General features: G+C 43.3%; 1 protein-coding gene across 2 annotated transcripts in view; it reads left to right on the plus strand.

Annotated features, from left to right (window-relative positions):
• Positions 1–8,851: 8,851 nt before the first annotated feature.
• Positions 8,852–22,703, plus strand: part of LOC138283443 (gamma-crystallin 1-like) — a 241,402-nt gene continuing 227,550 nt past the window's right edge. For both annotated transcript variants that reach the window (XM_069221394.1, XM_069221395.1), the window contains exon 1: positions 8,852–8,945. Coding sequence is in view for 1 of the 2 variants with exons in the window: in XM_069221395.1 (XP_069077496.1) it covers positions 8,937–8,945 (9 nt within the window). In the remaining variant the exon portion in view is untranslated. The remainder of the gene's footprint in view (positions 8,946–22,703) is intronic.

A 22,703-nucleotide genomic window follows, 5' to 3' on the forward strand; every position in this document is an offset into this window, starting at 1 on the left:
TTTACAGTGCAATTCCTGGGAAATGGCCTACAAGGCTATGGACGACATCTGCACACATAGATGACACAGGGGCATGAATAGCTATACTTGGCATTCTACAGAGGTGGGGTGGGGGGCCACAGGGCCATGCCTTACGGAGGGGCATAGCTACGGAACTTGCCCTGGCCTAGGGAAACCCACAGCCTCTCTCCCCCACCCAGACAAATCCACTGCGCGCAAAGTCAGCTGAATGAGAGTGTACTCACCCCCTTGTGTCTGCTGTGATGCCCTCAAGCACCCATCCAACTCCGGGTAGGCCACCACCAGGATCCTGAACATCAGGGGGGTCATGGTTCGACGGGCACCCCTCCCATGTTGGGAGGCCATCCCCAGCTGAGCCTCCGCCATCTTCTTGCTCCAGCGGCGAATGTCCTCCCATCTTTTCCGTCAGTGGGCGCTCTGTCTGTGGTAGACCCCCAGGATCCGGACGTCCTTGGCGATGGCAGGCCAAATATCTTTCTTCTGGTGGGCGCTGACCTACATGAAATGTACAGGGGAAGAAGAGAAGTCATTACCAACTGCACCGTCAAAGTGAGTAGCCCCTATCCCTACCCTTGTCATGTGGCACATGCACCCACCGTCTTTCATGCATGAAGAACTCTGCCCCCTTCCTTCTTACATCCAGCCCTCTCCACACAGGCATAGCCCATACAACATGCTCCCTGTGTACTTACCTGTTTGTCTAGAGGACCGTAGAGTAGCGTTACTGGGGGAGGACCCCATCAACGAGCTTCTCCAACTCCTCCGATGTGAAGGCAGGGGCCCTTTCCCCAGACGCACAAACCATTGTCTCTTCCAGACTGAGGTCACAGCAGCACTTGCAGTGTAGGTCCTCTCCTGTCGAAGATCAGGTATCGAGTGATTCAACAGATAGAAAATGGCGGTCACGTCCGCGGCAGTACCATCACCGCCGGCGTACATCGTCATTGGCTCCTGGGACCCATAGGATCCAATGTTAACCAATGCAGCATTGCGCCGCGGTCTCCGACCGCCTACTGCGATGGTCTACAACGCCAGCGCAGTTACCTCACATCCCATTGTCCCACTTTAGAGGTCAGGCAGCCGCCATTTCAGGGGCCCACATGGCCTAATTTCCAACTGCATCACACATACCTAGGCCTAGTCTCAACACACATACAGACCACCTTTTTGTGTATGATTGGTGTTCTGTGTAAACTCTGGGTACGTACCTCTGAGTTGTTTGACTCTGTGGTCGCTGTTGTCCTTCATAGGCACCGTCCGCTGGGACATGTGAGGAGATGGTGGCATCCTCCGGTGTACCGACCGCTGGTGGACCTGTCGACAATGGAGGAAAGACATTTGATAATCACCTACAGGTTTGACCGTGCCACACATAGGTGCCATTGATGGGACCCATGTGGTTTTGGTCCCCCCCCCCCACAGGAGTGAACAGGTGTACAGAAACCCGAAGAGTTATCATTCCATGAATGTACAGATGGTATGTTTGGCAGACCAGTACATCTCCCATGTGAATGCCATGTTCCCTGGTAGCTCAGTGCATGACGCCTACATCCTGCAGAATAGCAGCATCCCTTATGTGATGGGTCAACTCCAGAGGCACTGTGTGTGGCTATCAGGTGAGCCCCTGGAAGCTAGACAGTGGGAATGATTGTCTGGGGTTATCCCTACAGGTTAGAGTGTGTCTAACAGTTGTCCCGTGCCATTTGCAGGTGACTCTGGGTACCCCAACCTGTCATGGCTACTGAACCCAGTGAGGAATCCCAGGACCAGGGCAGAGGAACGCTACAATGAGGCCCATGGGCGAACTAGGAGGGTGATCAAGCGGACCTTCGGCCTCCTGAAGGCCAGGTTCAGGTGCCTCCACATGACAGGTGGATCCCTATTCTACTCACCAAAGAAAGTATGCCAGATCATCGTGGCCTGCTGTATGCTTTACAACTTCGCTTTGCGATGACAGGTGCCTTTTCTGCAGGAGGATGGTCCAGATGGCGGTGTTGTGGCAGCTGTGGAGCCTGTGGACAGTGATGAGGATGAAGCAGAGGAAGAAGACATGCAGAACAGGGACTCAGTGATCCAGCAATACTTCCAGTCAAATACAGGTGAGAATACATTCCTGCCTACTACATGTACTTTTTACACTACTACCTCTACTGTCTGTCATTTTCACCCAGTGTATGGTCACTGAGTTGTCACTTTCCCTTACGGTTTCACAGATGTGGGTCCCAACGTGTGTCATCTGCTTAGGTTCCTCATGGACTAGAGCTATGTGACATAGGTATGTTGACATTACTATTTCATGAACATTTGGTCACTGTAATTGCAAATACACTATTTCGAAATCACAGACAGACTCCAGATCATTTTGTGCTTTAGGTGTGTTTATTTAAATGCAAAATATTGGAGGGGGAAGTTAAATGGTGATGGGTGATTGCCATGGACACTACTCCGCCGAGTCCAGTCTGTTAGTCTCACAGGTGCATTGCCCATTTAATTATAGACAGGGTGACAAAGTGGGACAGTGGGATGACAGTCAGGGTGGTCTCATTTCTTGGCGGGGGTCTTGGCATCATGCTCTGTCTTGTTCCTGGATCTCAGGGACCGTTTGCGGGGTGGTTCTCCCTCTGAAGGGGGTAGGGTGCTGGTGTGGTGGTCCTGTGGCGGGGCGTCCTGTCCACTAGTACCGGCGGAGGTGGTGGGCAGTTCATCGTCCATGCTAGTGTAAGGGGCCCCTTGGAGTGCCACATGGTCCCTCCTTGTGTTAAGTAGTTCCTTCAGCACCTCTACGATGGTGCCCAGGGTGGAGCTGATGGTTCTGGGTTCCTCCCTGAAGCCCATATACTGTTCCTCCTGCATGCGCTGGGTCTCCTGAAACTTGGCCAGTACTGTTGCCATCGTCTCCTGGGAGTGGTGGTATGCTCCCATGATGGAGGAGAGGGCCTTGTGGAGAGTGGGTTCCCTTGGCCTGTCCGCCCCCTGTCGTACGGCAGCCCTCCCAGTTCCCCTGTTTTCCTGGGCCTCCGTCCCCTGGACCGTGTGCCCACTGCCACTGCCCCCAGGTCCCTGTTGTTGTTGGGGTGGTGGGTTATCCTGGGTTCCCTGTAGTGGTGGACACACAGCTGATTTACATGTCCTGGGGACGGAGGTATGGGCCCGCTGGGTGGGTGCTGTGCTGGTATTTCCAGAGGGGGGAAGGTCTGTGGTGGCCTGTGGCTGTGTGAGGGGAACAGACTGTCCTGAGGTCCCTGATGGTCTGGGCTGGTCATCTAGATCCAGTTGGACAGAGGTGCTGTCATCACTGTGGGCCTCTTCTGTGGGTGGAGTGGACATGTCTGGACCCTCCTGTCTGGTGACGTTGGGTAGGGGTCCTGCAGGGGTGGAAAGGCATGATTATTGGCTCTGTGTGTGGCATGGTGTGCAATGGGTGGGTGACCGTGTACCCCAGTGCTGGCATTCCTGTGTGGGAGCTTGTGTGATGATGGTTTAGGGGGGTGTATGGCTCTGTGCAGTGTGCATGCTTTGGTGATGGGTGTCCATGCTTTGTTGTTGCATGCAGGGCTTGGTGTTGGGATGTGTGGTTTGTGATATTGGTACATTTGTGAGGAGTTGGAGTGATAGGGGTGGGGGGGCGAGGGTGGGTGTATGTGATAGTATGCAGGTAGGGTGGGGGATGTAATAGTTAAGATTTGACTTACCAGAGTCCATTCCTCCACCTACTCCTGCGGGGCCCTCAGGATGCAGAATCGCCAAGACCTGCTTCTCTCATGTTGTTAGTTGTGGGTGAGGAGGTGGGGGTCCGTCGCCAGTACGCTGAGCCGCCAGGTGGGGTCTTGAGACCACGGAACGCACCTTCCCCCGCAGGTTGTTCCACCTTTTCCTGATGTCCTCCCGATTTCTTGGGTGTTGTCCCACTGCGTTGACCCTATCCACTTTTCTTCACCATAGCTCCATCTTCCTTGTAATTGAGGTGTGCTGCACCTGTGCTCCAAATAGCTGTGGCTCGACCCGGACGATTTCCTCCACCATGACCTTGAGCTCCTCCTGGAAAACTGTTTCTTTAATTTTCTTTATTAAAACATTGTTTTTGAAATACATTTTCTATTAATTTGCGGTTGTTTATTATATATTTGGGGCTGTGGTTTCCTGAAAACATTAAGGGCTTCATATAAGCGAGTTCTAAATTTCCTCTCATAAATCAATTTCATGATAAAGAAACATTCCCTGAATGGACCATCCGATAACTGATCATAAATACATATGACCATTCAACAGATGCAAATCCTGTGATTCACAAAGTCACAGGGTTTGCACCACCAAAATGGTTTTGGCCCATGTATTGAACCTATTGTGTGAGTCACAAAAGCCTTTCCGATTTGCAAAAGGCGTTTTGTGAATTTTATAAACCACAATTATGAAGGAATGTGAAAGGATCCCCCCATTCTAATTTGGTTTCTCAGTGGTACGTAAAAATGGTCAGCTACTGCAGTTGGTACGAATCATTGACATGCCACCAACTCCTTAGTGGTGTTGGTAACTGATTTGCGAAGGGTAAGGTGTACCTGTGGGAGATCTTGCTTTTTGAGAATTCTGTTGGGGTAGTCAGGATTTATACTGAAGAAAAGGAAGTTGATGACAATCCCAGTCGTCCATCTGTTCCAACCAAGATACTGAATAATAATGTTGATTGGCAACCCATGCAAATATGGGGGAAGGCAGAGTTACAGTGAAAATACTGATTCGTAAGGATGCCAACACTCATCTGATATTGTCTCACTACCACTACACACTAATCTGAACAAAGAGAAAGACAAACAAGCAATAAGAAACTTGCATAAACACAGATATATGCAAAGTGTCTATCAAATGTGAAGTTCACAGCTTACAACTCACTCAGCGAGATGGTGCCATGACTAGCTGCAGTACTGCTAGAAATCAGGCTTGGAGTTGAACATGCCAAGGAGAGGAAGCATGCTGAGTTATTAGTCATAGCAATAGCAGCACACTGAGGTACTCATTTACAAGAATCTGATGCATTGTCATTGATGCGTCGGATTTCTTGCTCAGGCCGCACATCCCCTAACAACACCGTGGATGCCCTGTATTTACAATACAGTGCTCCATAATGTAAGTTTTCACAAATGCGTGTAAATTTCTGCTGCATCTGTTGATGTTAAACTTGTTCATTGCTGGAGTTACATAGTTAAACTGACGGAACTCCAGCAGTGTGAGGAGTGTCCCAGAAGTAAAAGCCTTGTGTCAGGCGGTAAAGTTTTGACGCTGTGAAGTTGGAGAATGACGCACTGAAAAGTTGTAAATTTCACTGCGTCTCTTCTACATGACTTTTTCTATAGGAACGCCCACCCTGCCTACATTAAATCTGCTGCATGTAAAATGTGACACAGGGCTTTACAAATTGAGGCATTGGGCACAATGCATCAGAATGTAAATATGGAACAGTGTAGTGCACTGCTAGCGCCACAGATGCATACAAAAAATGATGTAGCATAATGCAAAGGGCTTGAAATCGGGCCCTGAGTTTGCGAAACATGAACCATGTACCACCAGTTCTTCCCCTCACAAGTCCCATCAATTTCAAGAGATAGCATTTCAAGTAGTCTTTGGCTATTTGCACCATGTTACACAGTAACATGGTACAGATTAACTTCACTCAGATGACTTTAACCTCACAGGCACACTGTCAATCTGAATAACAATGTTTTATTATGAGTTTTCTCAAAGCAGCAGTATTGCCATTTAAAAAAAAAGAAAAAGGTGGTTGCATTTTCCATGTATGGAGAGCAACTAATTATGTATTCAAGAGAAGTGCTCACTACTCTACTTTACCGATAAAATAATGCATGCAGATCCTGTAAATCAGACCTACACTTCGATCAGTTTTTGCACTCCCCCAGAGCATAGATTGCATCCTTGTACATTTAATCCATTATCATTTCCTTGATGAAGCAACCACAAAAATGTGAAAGGCAAATGACTACAGTCTGTCGGCCCTGAACTTCTGCCTTGAGGTAATGGAAACATGCGATCAATATATCAGCAACAAGCCATAAAGATTTAAGGCAAAGAGACTACATTGTCATTTCATCAAACCAGATGATCTAGGCACCTCAAGGTAAACATTTAATCCTAGGTCAATTGTGCATTTAAGATAATGATGCCCTGAATTTCTGTCAAATAATCAAAGATTATGAAAATCAGATCAAGATGATTCAACCATGGAAGACTAATGACATCTCACTGATAAACCTGAAATATAAACAAAGGAACCAATAACTTAAGGTACAGTTTAATGAAGAATCCAAAAGTGTAAAATCAAACTTCTCGACTACAGTGCTTTGAAGAACTCACCAAAACTCAGAGGCTCAGAGGCCTACAGAAAACGGATTGCAGCAAAGAATAAACTGTTTCACCAAAGGAAATGGTCACACCACAGGAAAACAGCAACTCCTAAAGACTCAAGGAAACTTGATCCGTGGTGGAAATGGGGCTGGGAGTTCTCAAAAGAATGTCATTGCCACTAAACTAGATGACATATGAATTGCTCACTTCCAGAAAATATTCTACAACAAAGAAACTATTTTCTTTCAACAAAACTAACTCACCAGAAACAGAACATCATACATCACACAACGAATGACTGGTTAACAGAGAAGATAACTGAGACAATTCTCTTACATCTTACAGATGAGAAAGCCCCAGCTCTAAACATAATTCCACCAGGAAGCTTCAAAGCGTTTTAGGAGAGGTGGTCACAGATTAATGTCACCTTTAAAACTTTGAAGAGCAGGCCTCTTTCTAAAAGTCGTGGAAGATAAGCCTAATAGTTTCCTTGCATAAAAAAGACAAACTCTCTGAGCCAAGCTCTTACAGGTCAGTCAGCATTATCCACAACAAAGACACATTCTTAGAAAAATCATTCTGAAATGCATAAAGTCTCTGCAAATAGTGATCCCAACCCAGAATGGATTTAGATGAGACCTGTCCACAACTGACCAGTTCTTGAAAATGCCCTTCATAGTTTATGAATTTTCCTCTAAGAGGCAGACTCCGCCTTTGATAGTATCAGTAGACAGCTCTTGTGGGCAACTTGGAGACATTAGACAGATGCTATGAGAACAATAAAGTGCTTGTACTCTGAATCCAAGGTGCAAGAAAGAGGGGTACCAATGATGCACGAACTAGACCATTCAATAGTAATATGGGATTAGAGAGGATTGGGCCCTGACACCACTACTATTTAATGTGTGTGTAGATCACGGGTATTGAGATACAATCCACCTTCAAAATTTCCTCAATACTGAAAGTCTGAAGACACCATTGCTAAGTGAATGTTTCCACTCTCTCGGCCAGGGCTCATAACTCCTTGGAGGCACAGCTCAACCTGATGGATAGCTATTGTGTCAAAAAGATTCTCAAATTTAATCCCTCCAATTCACAGATATATTCGTTGCACTATGAACACTTAAACTGAAAGTGAGGACTTTATCTGGAAATAACTTTTCAAGGGTGTATGTCAATGGTAGATTCATTCGAAAGGTTTGAGGTTTCCAGAAGTGAATAATCACCATCCGTAATTGCTTAAGGCCTCTTGGAGGTGACTGACTCCTGAATGGGAGTGATAATCTTTCCCAGATTTACTTGCCACTTTCACCATCTTTCTATAAGGCTGAAAACTGTTACTTAAGAACTGCCTGTAATATATTGGCTATTCGAGGGCCGGAATCATCCTGGAAACCTCCATTCTAATAAAAGGAAGTCGTGGTATGAGTTATTGATATACTAATAATTTAAAATGGATGCAAACGTGATTAGGTTCCCAGGTTTGTCCGGTTGCCTACAAGCAGTCTAGGTGCACGGTTGTAGTCTGTCTCTACGTATATCAGAGTATGCTGGAAATTAACAGTTCACCTTGATCTAAAACTCAAAGCAGGATGTGTGTGTGATGACGTTTTTGGATGTGAGCAGGAGCCTGGAAGACGTCTTATTGTAAGACTCAAAACCAGTGCTTAATTTGTGCTTGTTGTTTCCGGCGCGGAGCACCAGCACCTATTTTTGAGGGCCGGCGCTTATTTTCCTGCCTCAAGCATTTACTGCGAGCAAAAGACACGTATGGGAAAGACGGAGGAAAAGAAAAACGAGAAAGCGTCACAATGGGAGAAAGCTAAAAGAGTGAGTTGAAGGGCAAGGAGTGGCTGTATATGGATTGAAGAGGCCCGAGATAGCTACAGAATGACGCTACCTCAGTATTCCGTGTCGCACGTTTAATTGCAGCAGCCGCATGTTTAAGAGGAGGGCTTTGGGCACCGGCACCTTTTATTTACAAATTAAGCACAGCTCAAAGATTATAGTGGATGGATAACTTGCAAGCTAAACAATGGTGTTATAAACCTACAACCGTCATTCTTTTAAAGAGTTTCTGTCAGAATTATTGGGACTGGGGCAGGACTACTGACAATGACATTCCATTGCTAGCGTGCATCCGAACAATAACATTGAGCTCTAGTGAGGTCAGAACTCATTGTTTTATTTTCCACATTTTTTCTCTGTCCACCCTTTTTAATTCAAACAGCACAAAGCGTTGTGACATTGACATTGTTGTCTCTCCAAAGTCGATGACTCATGCAAATTAACCAATTTTCATGCGTTCCTAACGCTTCCAGGAGAAGCTGGTGGAAGCATATAGGCGTTGTCATGCACGTGCTTGTTTGACAAGGTGCTTCAGAGAAATACGTTCAAATGACATCAACTGAAGCTCTCGTTGCCTTTGTGTTTCATGCTGTCCATTGTATCTACGCACAGAGTGCTAACAAATGACCCTCAGCACAGCCTCGTGACAGGGTGGCCCACATTTAAAAGGAGAGGAACGTTATCTTAAACGCCATGATTTGGAAGCATACAGAATGGGAAAGGTAAGAAAAAGATGCACAATTTTCGTGTGCGCAAATGAAAAATAAAGCATGCTACTGTGAAATTAATTGCCTTAAAGATCGCCTTTTGTATTGACGTCAGAGATCAATACATTCAGAAATAACTTTTCACTTCAGGCGCATGCCATGCTTGCACCAAATATTAGTCTACATATTAACATGGTTTTACATCTGTTTTTTGTTATGTATAATGCCCAGCTTCCTCATGAGTAAACACTATGCAATAGGCTTTTAGAATGTCGGAATTATTCAGTGTGTTATAGTAGATGGGATAAATTGACCCCTGCCGTACAGTATGAGGATGTGCAAGTCTGAGTTCCATGACCATTTAGAGGAACAAGACTGAAGGCCGAGTTGCTTCATAAAGCGTGGCACGCCAAAGTGACTTGCTAAATCTTTTTAACGTATGGCAGATGGTATTTTGTTCTTTATAATACATGCTCACCAGATCACCCATCCCAAAAACCGCTGAAATCCTTGATTCTCATCATATGAAAGACAGTACGATTCCACACATGAAGAATAAAAGTGAAATCTGTAGTGTGAAGTTAAACACCTAAACACATTTAGTAATTTTCTGCAAAAGGATATTAAAATCAGTTTAATGTAAACCAGATTAAAAAGGGTGTAGCTCAGAATGAGTACTGGCTGGTGAGATTCTTTATTACCTGTAATAAACTATAGAGAGTAAAAACATGTTGACATAATTCCCTTCATTGTGTGGATAGCTCTTAATTTTTAGAAAAACAGATCAGAAAACAGGAAAGTGTATAAAATGCAGTTGCAATGATGCTTTGCGATCTGTCTTTCACCTTGGCTGCTAACAGTAGGCGTTATGACATTGCAACTAAACTGTAATAAGCTGTTATAGCTGAGCAGGTTTATCATTGTGTTACTACAGATGCCTGCTGGCATCACAACAACACCGTATAAAGAAATTAGAGACAGGTGTATATACTGGGATTACAGACTTCCATGTATTCTAATGAGCGTTGTACATATTTTTCTCACTTCCGGATAAAGCACCATGTTACCTGACGTGAAGGAAAGGCTCAGGACATATTTTCGCATTTAAGACCTTAATAGACCACTTTCAAAAAGACTGAAGGAATCAAACCTATCAAGTGTAGAGCATTTTCGCTAGCCTCTTTTAATTGTCCCAGTGTTTGTTTCATACCCTCCTTTATTCCTGATTCATGATAAACTTGCTAGCTAAGCCCTATCTGGTGGCAATTTCTCTATTCCAAATCCCCTCACTATATCTACATTAAAATTGACCGTATGTGATCTCTTTCTCCTTTCTTTGCCCTTATTTCTAGCTCAGCAGGAAGCAATGGGAAGAAGCAGGAATCCCTTGCTGGCAAGTCTCTGCACTCCCACCCCTGGTTCTCCCCCGTCTATTTTGACTTAGCATCTTTCGAGAAAGCTAGAGAAATCCAACCCATAGTTCTCACAGCACTAAACATCTTGACAAGCACCAATACCCATCTATCACTATTTCACTTAGGCGTGTCCACAGAGTTCTCATCCAACCACTTACCACGGCATTACTCATTTCACTTTCCCAGATTAGGGAGAAAATATATCAATGGATTTTTCCTTCAATTGCAATTGTACTTCAGACCCAGATAGGAGGTAAAAGTAATTTAAAACAAGTCCCCACTGGAATCGCTGCATCCAGGGTGCAGTCACTTGCACCCATTACAGCACTGGCCCAAAACCAACTTCAAAAACAGGTTGCTTTCTTGGGATTGGCATGCGTCGATCAGACCCCATTTGGGTGACACAAAGCAGGTCACAACCATAGTGGTTGGGATTGTTTGCCTCTTGTGTACAGAAGTCTGCTTACTATAGGTCTACAAACTGAACCAAAAATACCCATTACCATAATTGAGACCCATTAGCGAGGGTGAGTAGAAAAATGCTTCTCAGGGAGGTAGTGTTTGAGGGGGAAGAGACTCGGAACTCAAGAATCAAACAACACATAATAATTCTGATTCAGAATTCACCACAGACACTAAAGAGGAATACTTTATTATCTTGAAATTAAGCATCATCTGTAGCCAACATGTGTTTCGTAAGGTCCATCTGCCTTCTACTGCTTCAGGGCTAGAATACTGTATGATATGACTAATGAGTTCACTTATTCTAAATTAACCAAATAGTTTCGCTGTCACCAGATCTCCATGGTGGTAGGCTTACACCAGTTGGTGTATCAAAGGAATATAAGCAATGTGTCCTTAAAAGGTAGTAAAAGTATCAATGAAAACCAATGTATATTAAGTACAAGTACTCATTCTGTGGTGGTCAGTAGAAGTGTCGAATGAGTGGTCTCATTTAACCATTCAAAACCATATAGGCTAAAACAAAGACCAGAGAGGAACTAAATAGGAATAGGGGTATATACAAGTGAAAGTGCGGTCTAACTACCAAATATAACATGCATCATAATCTATAATCAAAACCAAAATCAAAGGGATCATACCTAAAAAGAAAGTATGATTACTGTATCGTATTTAGAGATTAAACTGCAAAATAAAGTACCCCATGTATAGTACAAATTACTCAATGGCACACCTGAGTCATAAGGTACTAGGACTTAATGCCCAATGCCTTACATTAACACAAGAAGTGGAATAGATTGCACCCTTCATACTAATCATTAGTGTGAGAAATTGGATTGCTGGTTGACTGGTGTGGGAGCCCTGGGCAAGCAACAGCCACACTCCCTTGAATGGTGAACCACAAAAAGTCACTAAATTAACCTGTGCATACCTAGGGGTGGGTGGAACTCCCAGAGTAAAAACTCAGAGATTCAGCGGAGTTCCGCAAACAGACGGAAATCAGCATGTCAGGCTGCTCAAGCTGATTTTTAACATCTGGAAAATGTTCTATGCTAAAAAATCATCGTGAACGGCACCATGCAGCCTACCAGAGGGAGCTGCTGCTCAAGTTGATTTTGCTGCTTCTCGAGTTGATTTTGCTGCAGCTCAAGTATTTTTTCTAGTCCAGTGACAGATCTTTCACAGTGAACAGTTGCCTTCGCCACAACCGTTCGCAGTGAGAAAATCACACAGGGTGACCTCCTAGCACCTGAAAATTATGCTAGAGAATGCCAGTTCTCCCTTGCAGTCACCAACTTACCCTTGGAGAGCTGCGTGTGAGAAAAAACTCCACCACGCGGCTGTTATAGGAATTTTGCCAGAACTCTGCGTGCCCAAAATTCCTCCAACAGTGCCGGCAGAGTGGAATTTAGCACCCACTCCTATGCATAACCCTGGGAAGCACAAAAAGCATTTAGGCTTAAAATAGAGGCAGTGTGGGAAGTGTGTATGCAGCACACAAACTGTAATAAAATGAGAACACAACACAAGAAAAATCCTAAACCAATTTAGAAAAATAGAGTACATTTTATTTTAATAGATTATTTGACACCAACATGACAAAAATTCAATCAGTAGCACTGTAATTATATATTTGTACATTTATTAGTGAAAACTAGTGCCTAAAAGAGCAAAGCACCAACCTAAGACATCTAGTCATGCAAGACCGGGTCAAAGTTGAAAAATATGGCCGACCGTGATAGAGAAGATAAAGTTCATTGAGGGAAGACAGCAAAAAGTGTCCAAGAAGGGAACGTCATCATTGGATGGACTTCAAAGCCACAGTAAAGATTTCTACGTTTGGACTTAGTCCCCAAAATGAAAGTTGAAAATCTCTAGTGGGATGAGGGACATGGCTGTGGCTGAGACAGTTCCACAAGGCCAGATACCCCTTTGTCAAAGGATTGCTGAAAAGGATTTGCTGCTGTGGAGAAGAACATAGTGGGAGAAACTGTGATGTCAATCTGACTAGTGAAGCACCTTGGGTGAATAGGCAAGGAGGTTGGTCCCGGTCTCCTCCTGGTTCTCATAGTCTTCAGTTTTGGTGTTTTGCCATCTGGGTGCCTTTAGAACTACAACCAAGTATCCAAGACTGGTGGGACACCTCTTGGGGGTTTAAGAGTCACTCATGATGGGTCCAGATGTGGGTTTAAGATGATAGAAGACTTTTATTTCCCAGTGGTTCTGAACAGGCCAGCATACTATCCCTTGGAGTTACTTCTGACAGTCCTGGCTACAGATGAAGATGTAGGGATTAACACCAAGGCTGACCTTTGAGGATACAAGGCAGGCTTAGAGCAGCAAAGCAGTCCTTCCAGTTACAGCAGCAGTCTGAAAGTGTGCTCAGCCGGTCACAACAACAAGCCATCCTCTGAGAGTCCTTTCTGCTAGTGAACTGAAAAGTGCGTCTGAAAGTCCAAATTTTATACCCTGAGGTCCTTCTCCTCGAAGGTGGTCAAAGGTTTTATAAAGGTTCTTTGAAGTGCATGTAATTTCCCATCTCCCCTGTCCTAGCTCCAAGTTAGCTGCAGTTACAATACAGGGTTGTAAGCCTTTTGTCTGAAGGCAGAGCACCGGCTATTCAGTTGTAAGATCGGGCTATGCTCGGCTCCGCTCCCCATCCTGCCAGAAGATGGCACACCCAGTTATTTGACCCAGGATAAGCTGCATCTAAAAAGGGCTAAGGGCAGGAAAATGCCAGCTTTCTAAAAGTGATGAGGGATAATACCCTGAAACCGGTCCCAGGATGCTTGTTTCCATTCCAGGGCAGGTCTGGCAGTTGGGCTGGACTGTTTTGATGGGGAGCAGGGTCAAAACTGATTTTCATATGGCTGGGTCCAAACTGGAATAGGTAGCAAGCAAAAATTGGATTTAAGCCCAGATCTCTGACTGGGGTGAATGTTTGACATTGTTCAGCCTTCAATTCATCATTTGTTATTTTTGCATTTGTCGTCTGAAGTGGAAAGGTTATACCAAGGTGTGGGTAATTTTCCCGCTATGCCACCGGATTTGAGCTAGCCTGGCTGATGAAGGGTGATAGCCTGAAACCGGTCCTAGGATGTTTGTTTCTGGTCCAGGGAGGACCTGGCCGAGCAATTCAAGCTAGATTGCTCCCATGGGGAGGCAGGGTCAACACTGATTTGCATATGGCTGGGTCCAAACTGGAATGGCATGGCAAGCAAAATAAAGATGGATTAAACCCAGATCTGTGACTGTGACATTGTTCAGCATTCCCTCCATATCTGTTCTTTTTGCATTTGTCGACCCAAATGGGCAATTTTCTAAAAGTGGTCTTTTGAAAATTGTAATAAAAAAATCTGACTTTACAATTGTAGCTTATTAAATGTTATCAGGAATTGCAATGATATCCTATGGGAGAGGTAGGCCGAACAGTAGTGGAAAAACAAATAAGACATTTTTCACTAGGAGGATATGTAAAACGTAAAAGTACATGTCCAGCCTTTCAAGTACACAGGATCCTGCCCTGTGGGCTATATAGGGCCTACCTTAGCGGTAACTTCTATGTAATAAAAGGGGAACTTAAGGCTTGACAATGAGGTTTAAATACCAAGTTGATATGACAGTTTAAATTTGCATTTAGACTGCAATGGAGCTCTAGGACCTGTTTTAAAGTGATACTTAAGTGGATAACACAATAGCTGCAGAAGGCCCATTGATAGCATTCAATTTGTACGCTGTGGGTATATGGCAATCAAAACATGATTGGGAGAGTGAGCACAATTGATTTAGCACTGGTTAGCAGTGGTAAACTGCACAAAGTCCTAAGACCAACAGATTTGAAGCTGACTATACATAGAAATAAACAGAGGACTTGGAACACTTCTGAAGTAACATTACTGCATGAGCAAGCAAATCGCCATGTGTCCGCCATATTTGAAGGGTTAAAATCCAGGTGTATATATTTTTGAACCCCTCACATCTTAAATGCACTTACACCTTCAAACTCATCCTTTCAAATTAAATCTTTGGATTGCACACGTGGAAATATTATTAAAAAATCACAAATCCTGTTGAGGCTCTCAATCTCCAATTCCATGGAGTCAGTGTGAAGGTATATTTAACAGGAATGGGTTATTTTATATACATAAAGTGCACCACCAAGTTGACTGAGTCCAACCATGAAACCCAGACGGACTGTTATGTCTCACATATTGAATATTCTTAATGTGAATTTGAGTTCACAAAAGCAAAAACAATGGTCATCATTTAAATAATCAGTTTTATGAACCAAGGATGTCTCATTAAACATCCATCAGTCATCACTCCATTAAGTAAATATTATTATTCTCCTACTAAACAAACTCTAGGCACTTTATTATTTTTTACACAGAGACATATATTTGTAGCACTTTACATGAGCAGGTTTGATGGGCACCTTATTTAACCTACCAGAGAAAAATGTCTGAGTAGTATAATGTACAGAAGCTGTTATGCTGCCACCATTTCATCATGTCAACAACCCTGGACATGGACATAAGTCTAGTGCATTTTAGGACTTCTTTTTACAGACCACTTCAACTCATGGAAGGGCATCAAGTTGACAGTATCAAGACTACTGATCTAATATAATCAAATTTCTCTCAGCTAGTGGATGAAGATCATAAACAACTGCATTAGTGACTGATTCTGTGATACACAAGTGTAGCTAATGATCTTGCATTAGAATTCATTGTGTGATTAGGAGCAGCAATAGGCAGAAATATAACACTTTAAAAATTATTTTCTAGGTTGGTTCGTCACAATATCAACCATATAAAATATTGTGGTTGTTAGACCTGACAGCCTGAGGTGGTCATCCTCCAACTTTTTGCCTGCCTCCCTCCACTTTTCTGACATTGTTTTGCTGGTTTTAGGACTGCTAACCAGTGCTAAAGTGCATATGCCCTCTCCCTTAAAAACATGATAACATTGGCTCATACCCAATTGGCATATTTAATTTACTTGTAAGTCCCTAGTAAAGTGTAATACATGTGCCCAGGGCCTTTAAATTAAATGCTACTATTGGGCCTGCAGCACTGATTGTGCCACCCACATACATAGCCCCATAACCATGTCTTTGGCCTGCCATTGCAAGGCCTGTGTGCAATTTCACTGCCACTTCTACTTGGCATTTAAAAGTATTTGCCAAGCCTTAAACTCTCATTTTTCAACATATAAGTTGCCTCTAGGGTAGGCCCCAGGTTCCCCATAGGGCCGGGTGCTATATAGGATAAAAGGCAGGACATATACCTGTGTGTTGTATTTGTCCTGGTAGTGGAAAACTCCTAAATTCGTTTTCCCCTACTGTGAGGCCTGTTCCTTTCATAGGCTAGCATTTGGGCTACCCTCATATACTGTTTGAGCAGTAGATTCTTATCAGAAAGAAGTAGGCAGGTCATGTTTAGTATGGCTAGAAGGTAATGGAAAATCCTGCTTATTGGTGAAGTTGGATTTTATATTACTGTTTTAGAAATGCCACTTTTAGAAAGTGAGCATTTCTCTGCACTTAAAAACCACCTGTGCCTTACAGCCTGTTTCCAATCCACGTCTGGGCTGGGCTGGTTGACAGCTTCTGTGTGCATTTCACCCAGACAACCACAAACACAGGATACTCTGACACACCTGCACTCATCTGCATACTGAATGGGTCTTCTTGGGCTGGAAGAGTGGAGGGCCAGACAATTACATGTCAAAGGTTAGTGGCCTGCCCTCACACAATGGACTGCCAAAACCCCTACTGGGACCCTGGTAGACAGAACTGTCATGAAAGGGGACCTTGTGCACTTCAAAACCATTCTTTGAGGACTCCACCACTTCAAAGGCATTTTTGGGTATATAAACTGGGACTCTGACCCCACCAAATCAGATACTTCTGGACCAGATCCTGCAACCTGTCAAGAGGAACTGCCTGGCTGCCCAAAGGACTCACCTGGACTGCTTTGCTGTGAAAGACTGCTGCCTTGCTGTTGCCCTGCTGCCTTGCTGGCCTCTGACTTTGCTGAGAAGTGCTCTCCAAGGGCTTGGATTGAGCTAGCCTACTGTTTTCTGAACTCTCAGGGCCAAAAAGACTTCACCTCTTGAAGAAACTCCTTGTGCGCCAAAAATCATCGCACAGCCATCCGGAAACGACAAACAGCTTGCCCTGTGATGAGAAAATTGGCGCACAGCTGAAACAGAATGACGCAGCCAGACTTCCAGAGAGAAGATTTACACAGCCCCTGCATTACGACCGGAAATGCGACGCACAGACCTACCAGACCGACGCCCAGCCAAGCTGGAATGATGCAGCCCCACTTCCTGAGTGAAGAATCAACGCAATGCCTGCCGTGTGATGGAAAATATGACGCATTACTATACCGGATCAATGCAACACTTGTGGCTTAGTCCTGCTCGCCCAGGATTTTCCTTGCATCATCAATCGGCATCAAAAGAACCCCTCATCGCAGTGAGGATCCAATACTTCACGCCGGAAATTGACTCAAAGCCCCTTGCAGCATGTAAAGAAACAACGCATCATCTGTGCCGCATTGGAAAATCCAATGCACACCTCATTTTTCCACCTATCTCCACCTCTGTGGTCTCCGTACGTGGTAATTTCGATGCAAACCAGGTACTTTGTGCAAACAAGAGACAACTGTTGATTTTTAAGATCTAAGACTCTTCTTAAACTTCCAAAAGTAATACCTCAACTTGTGCTTCTTGAATCTTGATCTTTTTTTTACCTTAATTTAACTAGATAATTATCATATATTTTTCTAAACCTGTGTGTTGTCTTTTTGTGGTGTTTTCACTGTGTTATTGCATGATTTATTGCACAAATATTTTACACATTGCCTTCTAAGTTAAGCCTGACTGCTCAGTGCCAAGCTACCAGAGGGTGGGCACAGACTAATTTGGATTGTATGTGACTTACCCTGACTAGAATTGTGGTCCCTATTTGAACAAAGGTGGATACCTCTGCCAACTAGCGACCTCATTTCTAACAGTGGCCTTAAAATATCGATATTAAATACTGTATTAACAACAAGAAATATTGACTTTTCATAATTATAATGTAAAGTACAAAAATACTATGTTCAAAAGACTGTACAAACTACAAATATATCCATTACCAAAATATAGTATTTTAAAATATAAAAGTGAAACTTAAACCAAAAAATCAAGTACAAAACTGTAGTTAACCAAAACAATTGCAACACTACAGAAACACTACAATTATTTTTAAATAATGTTATACAAAGTTAAAATAAAAATGTAAAAATATGATTGTTTTTTATAAAATATTTAATACATCATATTTTCCTGCAGAAATACAAATGTATTTTTTTGTTTGTAATTAAATAAAGATCTACTTAGAAATATACATTTAGTTTAATCAATATACATTTATGCAATCTTACAATATAAATTAGGTCAGTTATTAAAAATAAAAATAAAAACTTTATCAACTTTATCAAAAATCACACTCTAGATGTAACAATATAAAAATGTCTAAACACATTCAGAATTTGTTCATCCACTTTACTTTTTAGAAACAATGCACATATCCATTTTTTAAACTCATTAATAACATCAATATAATTAGAAAAAAATTAAACTGTAGCAGAAATATTACAAAAATATAAAAGAATAGCAAAAAACATAATGTTATACCAAATATTAAAAACGTTTTTTTTTAAATAGCTAGGGGGTAATGTTCTGTTGTAACTGCAGTCCAACTTAAATAGGGGAAGTTGCAAATAATTTTGGAGTGTGGATTACATTTACAGATATAACTCTTGTGCTTTGGAAATTCAGTATCACTATTTTAACTCCAGCCCCACAGACACTGGGGAGAATGCCATATATTTTGGGAGAACAGAATTACTTTTTCTAACTCTACACTTGAAAATAATGCAGCAAGTGCATATATTGGGGCTGCTGGTGAGGACATATTTACTGTTATAGCTTCTTTAGAAAAATATTTGAGGTACATTTATAGAGTGAAAAAATGAAAGCACAGCCATTGTGCTGTGCAAAGCTCTTTACAAAGAGTGCACTCCCAATATACTTTGAAGCACCATTAAATGCCCAAACCCCTACTACGCACAGTCAGCCCTCAGTGTGCAGACTATGTATAGCTTACTCCCTCCAGACATGAAAACACTATTAGGTGGGTAAGCCCATAGTATAAACAGTCAACAATGATTGTGCAGGCTATGCATAGAGCCCACTTCCTCCAGAAACCTAAGCCCCATAATGTGAATTAACCCCTCCTATCTGCAGTCAGTGCTCAGTGTACACAATGTGGGTCGCACCCACTCCTTCCAGAGAGCCAAGCCCCATTAGCTGGTCAAGCTCATACTATGTACAGTCTGCGCTCAGTGTGCAGTCCGTGCATAGAGCCTGCTCCCTCCAAACACAGAAACTCCATTAGGTTGGCAAGCCCATACTATGCATTGTCAGTGCTCAGTATGCAGACTGTGCATAGAACCCACTCCCTCCAGAGACTCAAGCCTAATTACCTGGGTAAGCTTCTACTATGCATAGCCTGCGCTCAGTACCCAGGCTGTGTATAGAGCCCACTCCTTACAGAGACATAATTTCTGTTGGGTAGGCAAGCCCCTATGCACAGCCTGTGCTCTTTGTACTGCTCTTCAAGGAGAACCCACTCCCTCCAGACACCCATTCTCAGTTAGGTGACAAGCCACTACTACAGAAAGGCTGCACACTGTACAGCTTTTCATGAATAGCTCAGTCCCTCTGCATGATTAAGCACGCTTAGGTAGTGAATGGCCTTTTGAATAACATTTTAAACTCAAAAAGCCACTGACAGTCACCAGTAATAGTTTACCTAGCTAACTATAATTTGCAACCCCCATCATGCACTGCTTTTGACCATAAACATTTCATTTTTAATGACATCTCAAATGACAACTCAAATGATGTTATCCACCTTACTGCTGTTCAATGTACTCCACAAACTAGTACAGCCTTTCAAATACGTAATTGTTTTGTATTCATGTAAAACTTACTACCCCTGACAAGACATTGAAGTATTAAAGGCACATAATCATATAAAGAATATATATTATAAACATATTTGCTTATATATAATAATAATTAAAATGTAGTCCTCTGCCTCTAGACATACAAGCCCCTACTATGCACATCCTTCTGAATGTACACACATTTTCACATAAAGTCCACTCTCTCAAAACACCAAAGCTGCATTAAGTGGTCAAACCCCTACTTTGTATAGCCATCGCCGTGTGCACAATGTTTCACGGAGATCCCACTACCTTCAGACTCAACCCCTCTTGGGTGGTAAAGCTTCTACTCCGCACTGCTATTGTCCTGTGGACAACTGTTCATGGAGAGCCCGCCTACATGCAAACCTCATAGGGAGGCCTAGCATGTTCCAAAAGATTACATTTGTTAGATGTGCTGAAGTTATAGACAATTTGTTCTAGATGTAGTTTATTAAATACATTTCAGTGTCACTGGATGATGTCATTAGTGAGGTCATCAATGATGTCATTGAACATGTCCATGAGTGCTGTAATAAGTAAGGTCATAAGCAGTGCACGATGGGGGCAAGTTCTAGTTAGCTCACTAAACTGACTGGTGAATTTCCGTGTTTATTTTTCATTTTTTTTATAACTGACATTTTCACCTAACTATAACCTCTCCTTAATGTTTTATTTATGAATATGTATATGTGTGTGTGTGTGTGTGTGTGTAAGAAATTGGGTTGGGAGGTGAAACCCTACTCAAGCAGCAACCACAGTCCTTGTCAAGGTGAGGTTACAAGCAAACCACATTTTAATCCATTCCTAACCCCCTGGTAGCTTGGCCCAAAAACAGCCAGGCTTAACTTAAAGATAGTGTATATTTATGCAACACTCATACAGTAATCAACTGAAAACAGAACACAAGAAAAATCCCCCACCAATTTAGGATAATAGAGTAAAATGTAATAAATAATTTAAGGCCAAAATCACATAACAATCTATAGAACCAGAGATATACAATTTTAAAGTTTTAAGTGCAAATAGTGCCAAAAAACACGAAGTGCGACTGTGGTTATCTACTCATACTAGACTGGGACAAAGGTACAAGTTCAGGCCAACCGGGATGGAGCACAGGCCGGCTACAGGGGCAAGGGTAGGCCTGCTTAACACAGTACCTTAAATCCTGGAGCGATGCTGAGGTTCCGCATTGGGGGTGTTATGCTCAGCTTAGGCAATGCAAGGTCATGAAGAGGAGCTGCGCCGTGTAGCAGTAGTTCTGGGATGCTGCTATGCAAGGTCCTGAATTGTCATCAAGTATGCCGGTTACAAGGGGCTGGTGATGTGATGTGAGGTGCTGCCTAGAAGAGGCATCACACGCTACCTGGTTCCGGAGAAGCTCCTGACCTTGTGATTTACAGTTCTGTATTGTCATCAAGGATGCTGTTGACAAGGGGCTAGCAATGTGACGTCCTGCCTAGAAGATGCGTCACGCACCGCCTGGTTCCGAGGAAGCTCCTGGCCTTGTGATTCGCAGTTCGCATTGTCATCAAGGATACTGTTGACAAGGGGCTTGCGATGCAAAGACCTCCACCAGGGATGCATTGTGCAGTGGTTCTGATGCAGAGTTTCTGGCAGATGTTTTGCACTGTATTGGTGCTGCTGACAGATCACCTTCAGGCGCACTTCCAAGAGTCTGGAACTGGAGTGGCACCACATGGGACTAACAGCTGGCAGAGTCCAAGTGCTGGGTTCAAGATGGGGAAGCTTGTTCTGTCCCTGAGGTGTCTGATCTGGAAGCCAGTCAACTAGCCCTTGGAGTCACTACTGTGGGCTTGGTTCAAGATGTGAGTCTAGTCCTTTACACTCAGGCAGGAGAGCAGCGGAGTAGAAGTTCTTCTTGCAGCAAGGTGGCCCAGCATTCCTTGTTCTGACTCTATGGTAGGTCCAGATGTGTGGGGTCTGAGGTCCAATATTTATACAAGGTTCCCACTTTGAAGTAGGAGATGCTTCTAGAGTCTTCCAGCCTCCTGAGGCGTCAGGCATCCCCTTCCTCCCTGCCCTGGCCCCAGCTTGTCGGGGGGAGGCAAACGACTAGTGACAAACACTTTGTGAGTGTGTTCAGGCAGAGCCTTTGTGATGTGCAAGTGTGGCAGGTGACAGATTCTCCCCTCTTGAGCCAGAGTAGCCCCTCCTGCCAACACCTTTCTTCCCTTTGTCTCACTGTCTAGGAGAAATGCACACAGAGCAACTGCCAGTTACACCTAGTCATGTGACCTAGGCTCAGACCGTAGGCATGAAATAGCTAGCACAAGATAGTGCTAACTTTCTAAAAGTGCCATTTTCAAAATTGTGACTCAAATTAATCATTAAAGAGGGCTTTTAATTAAAAAAATTTAGACACCAAACTCAAACTTTCTACCTGACCCAATTGAAAGTTAGCACTTATCCTATCGGAGAGGGATGCCATGCAGAAGTGGAAAACTAATTTAGGAATTTTTTCCTATTAGGACCTGTAAAACTTAAAGGTACATGCACAACATTTTAAATACACTGCACCTCATCCTCTGGGCTATTTAGGTCGTACTCTAGGGGTGACATATATTTAAAAAAGAATGTTTGGGCCTGACATTATTTTGTAAAACGTGACAGTTTAAAACTTCACACACAGGCCACAATGGCAGGCCTGAGACATTTTGAAAAGTCGACAAAAGTAGGTGCCACAATTAGTGCTGCAGTTCCACTATTACCATTTAATTTACAGACCCCGGGTGCATTATCACTTTACTAGGCACTTACAAGTAAAATGATGAGCTAACTGTGTCTAAGCCAATTTTACCATGTTCAGGAGAGAGAGCACAAGCACA

This window comes from Pleurodeles waltl, chromosome 3_1 (assembly GCF_031143425.1).
Source record: "Pleurodeles waltl isolate 20211129_DDA chromosome 3_1, aPleWal1.hap1.20221129, whole genome shotgun sequence".
Classification (NCBI taxonomy): Eukaryota; Metazoa; Chordata; class Amphibia; order Caudata; family Salamandridae; genus Pleurodeles; species Pleurodeles waltl.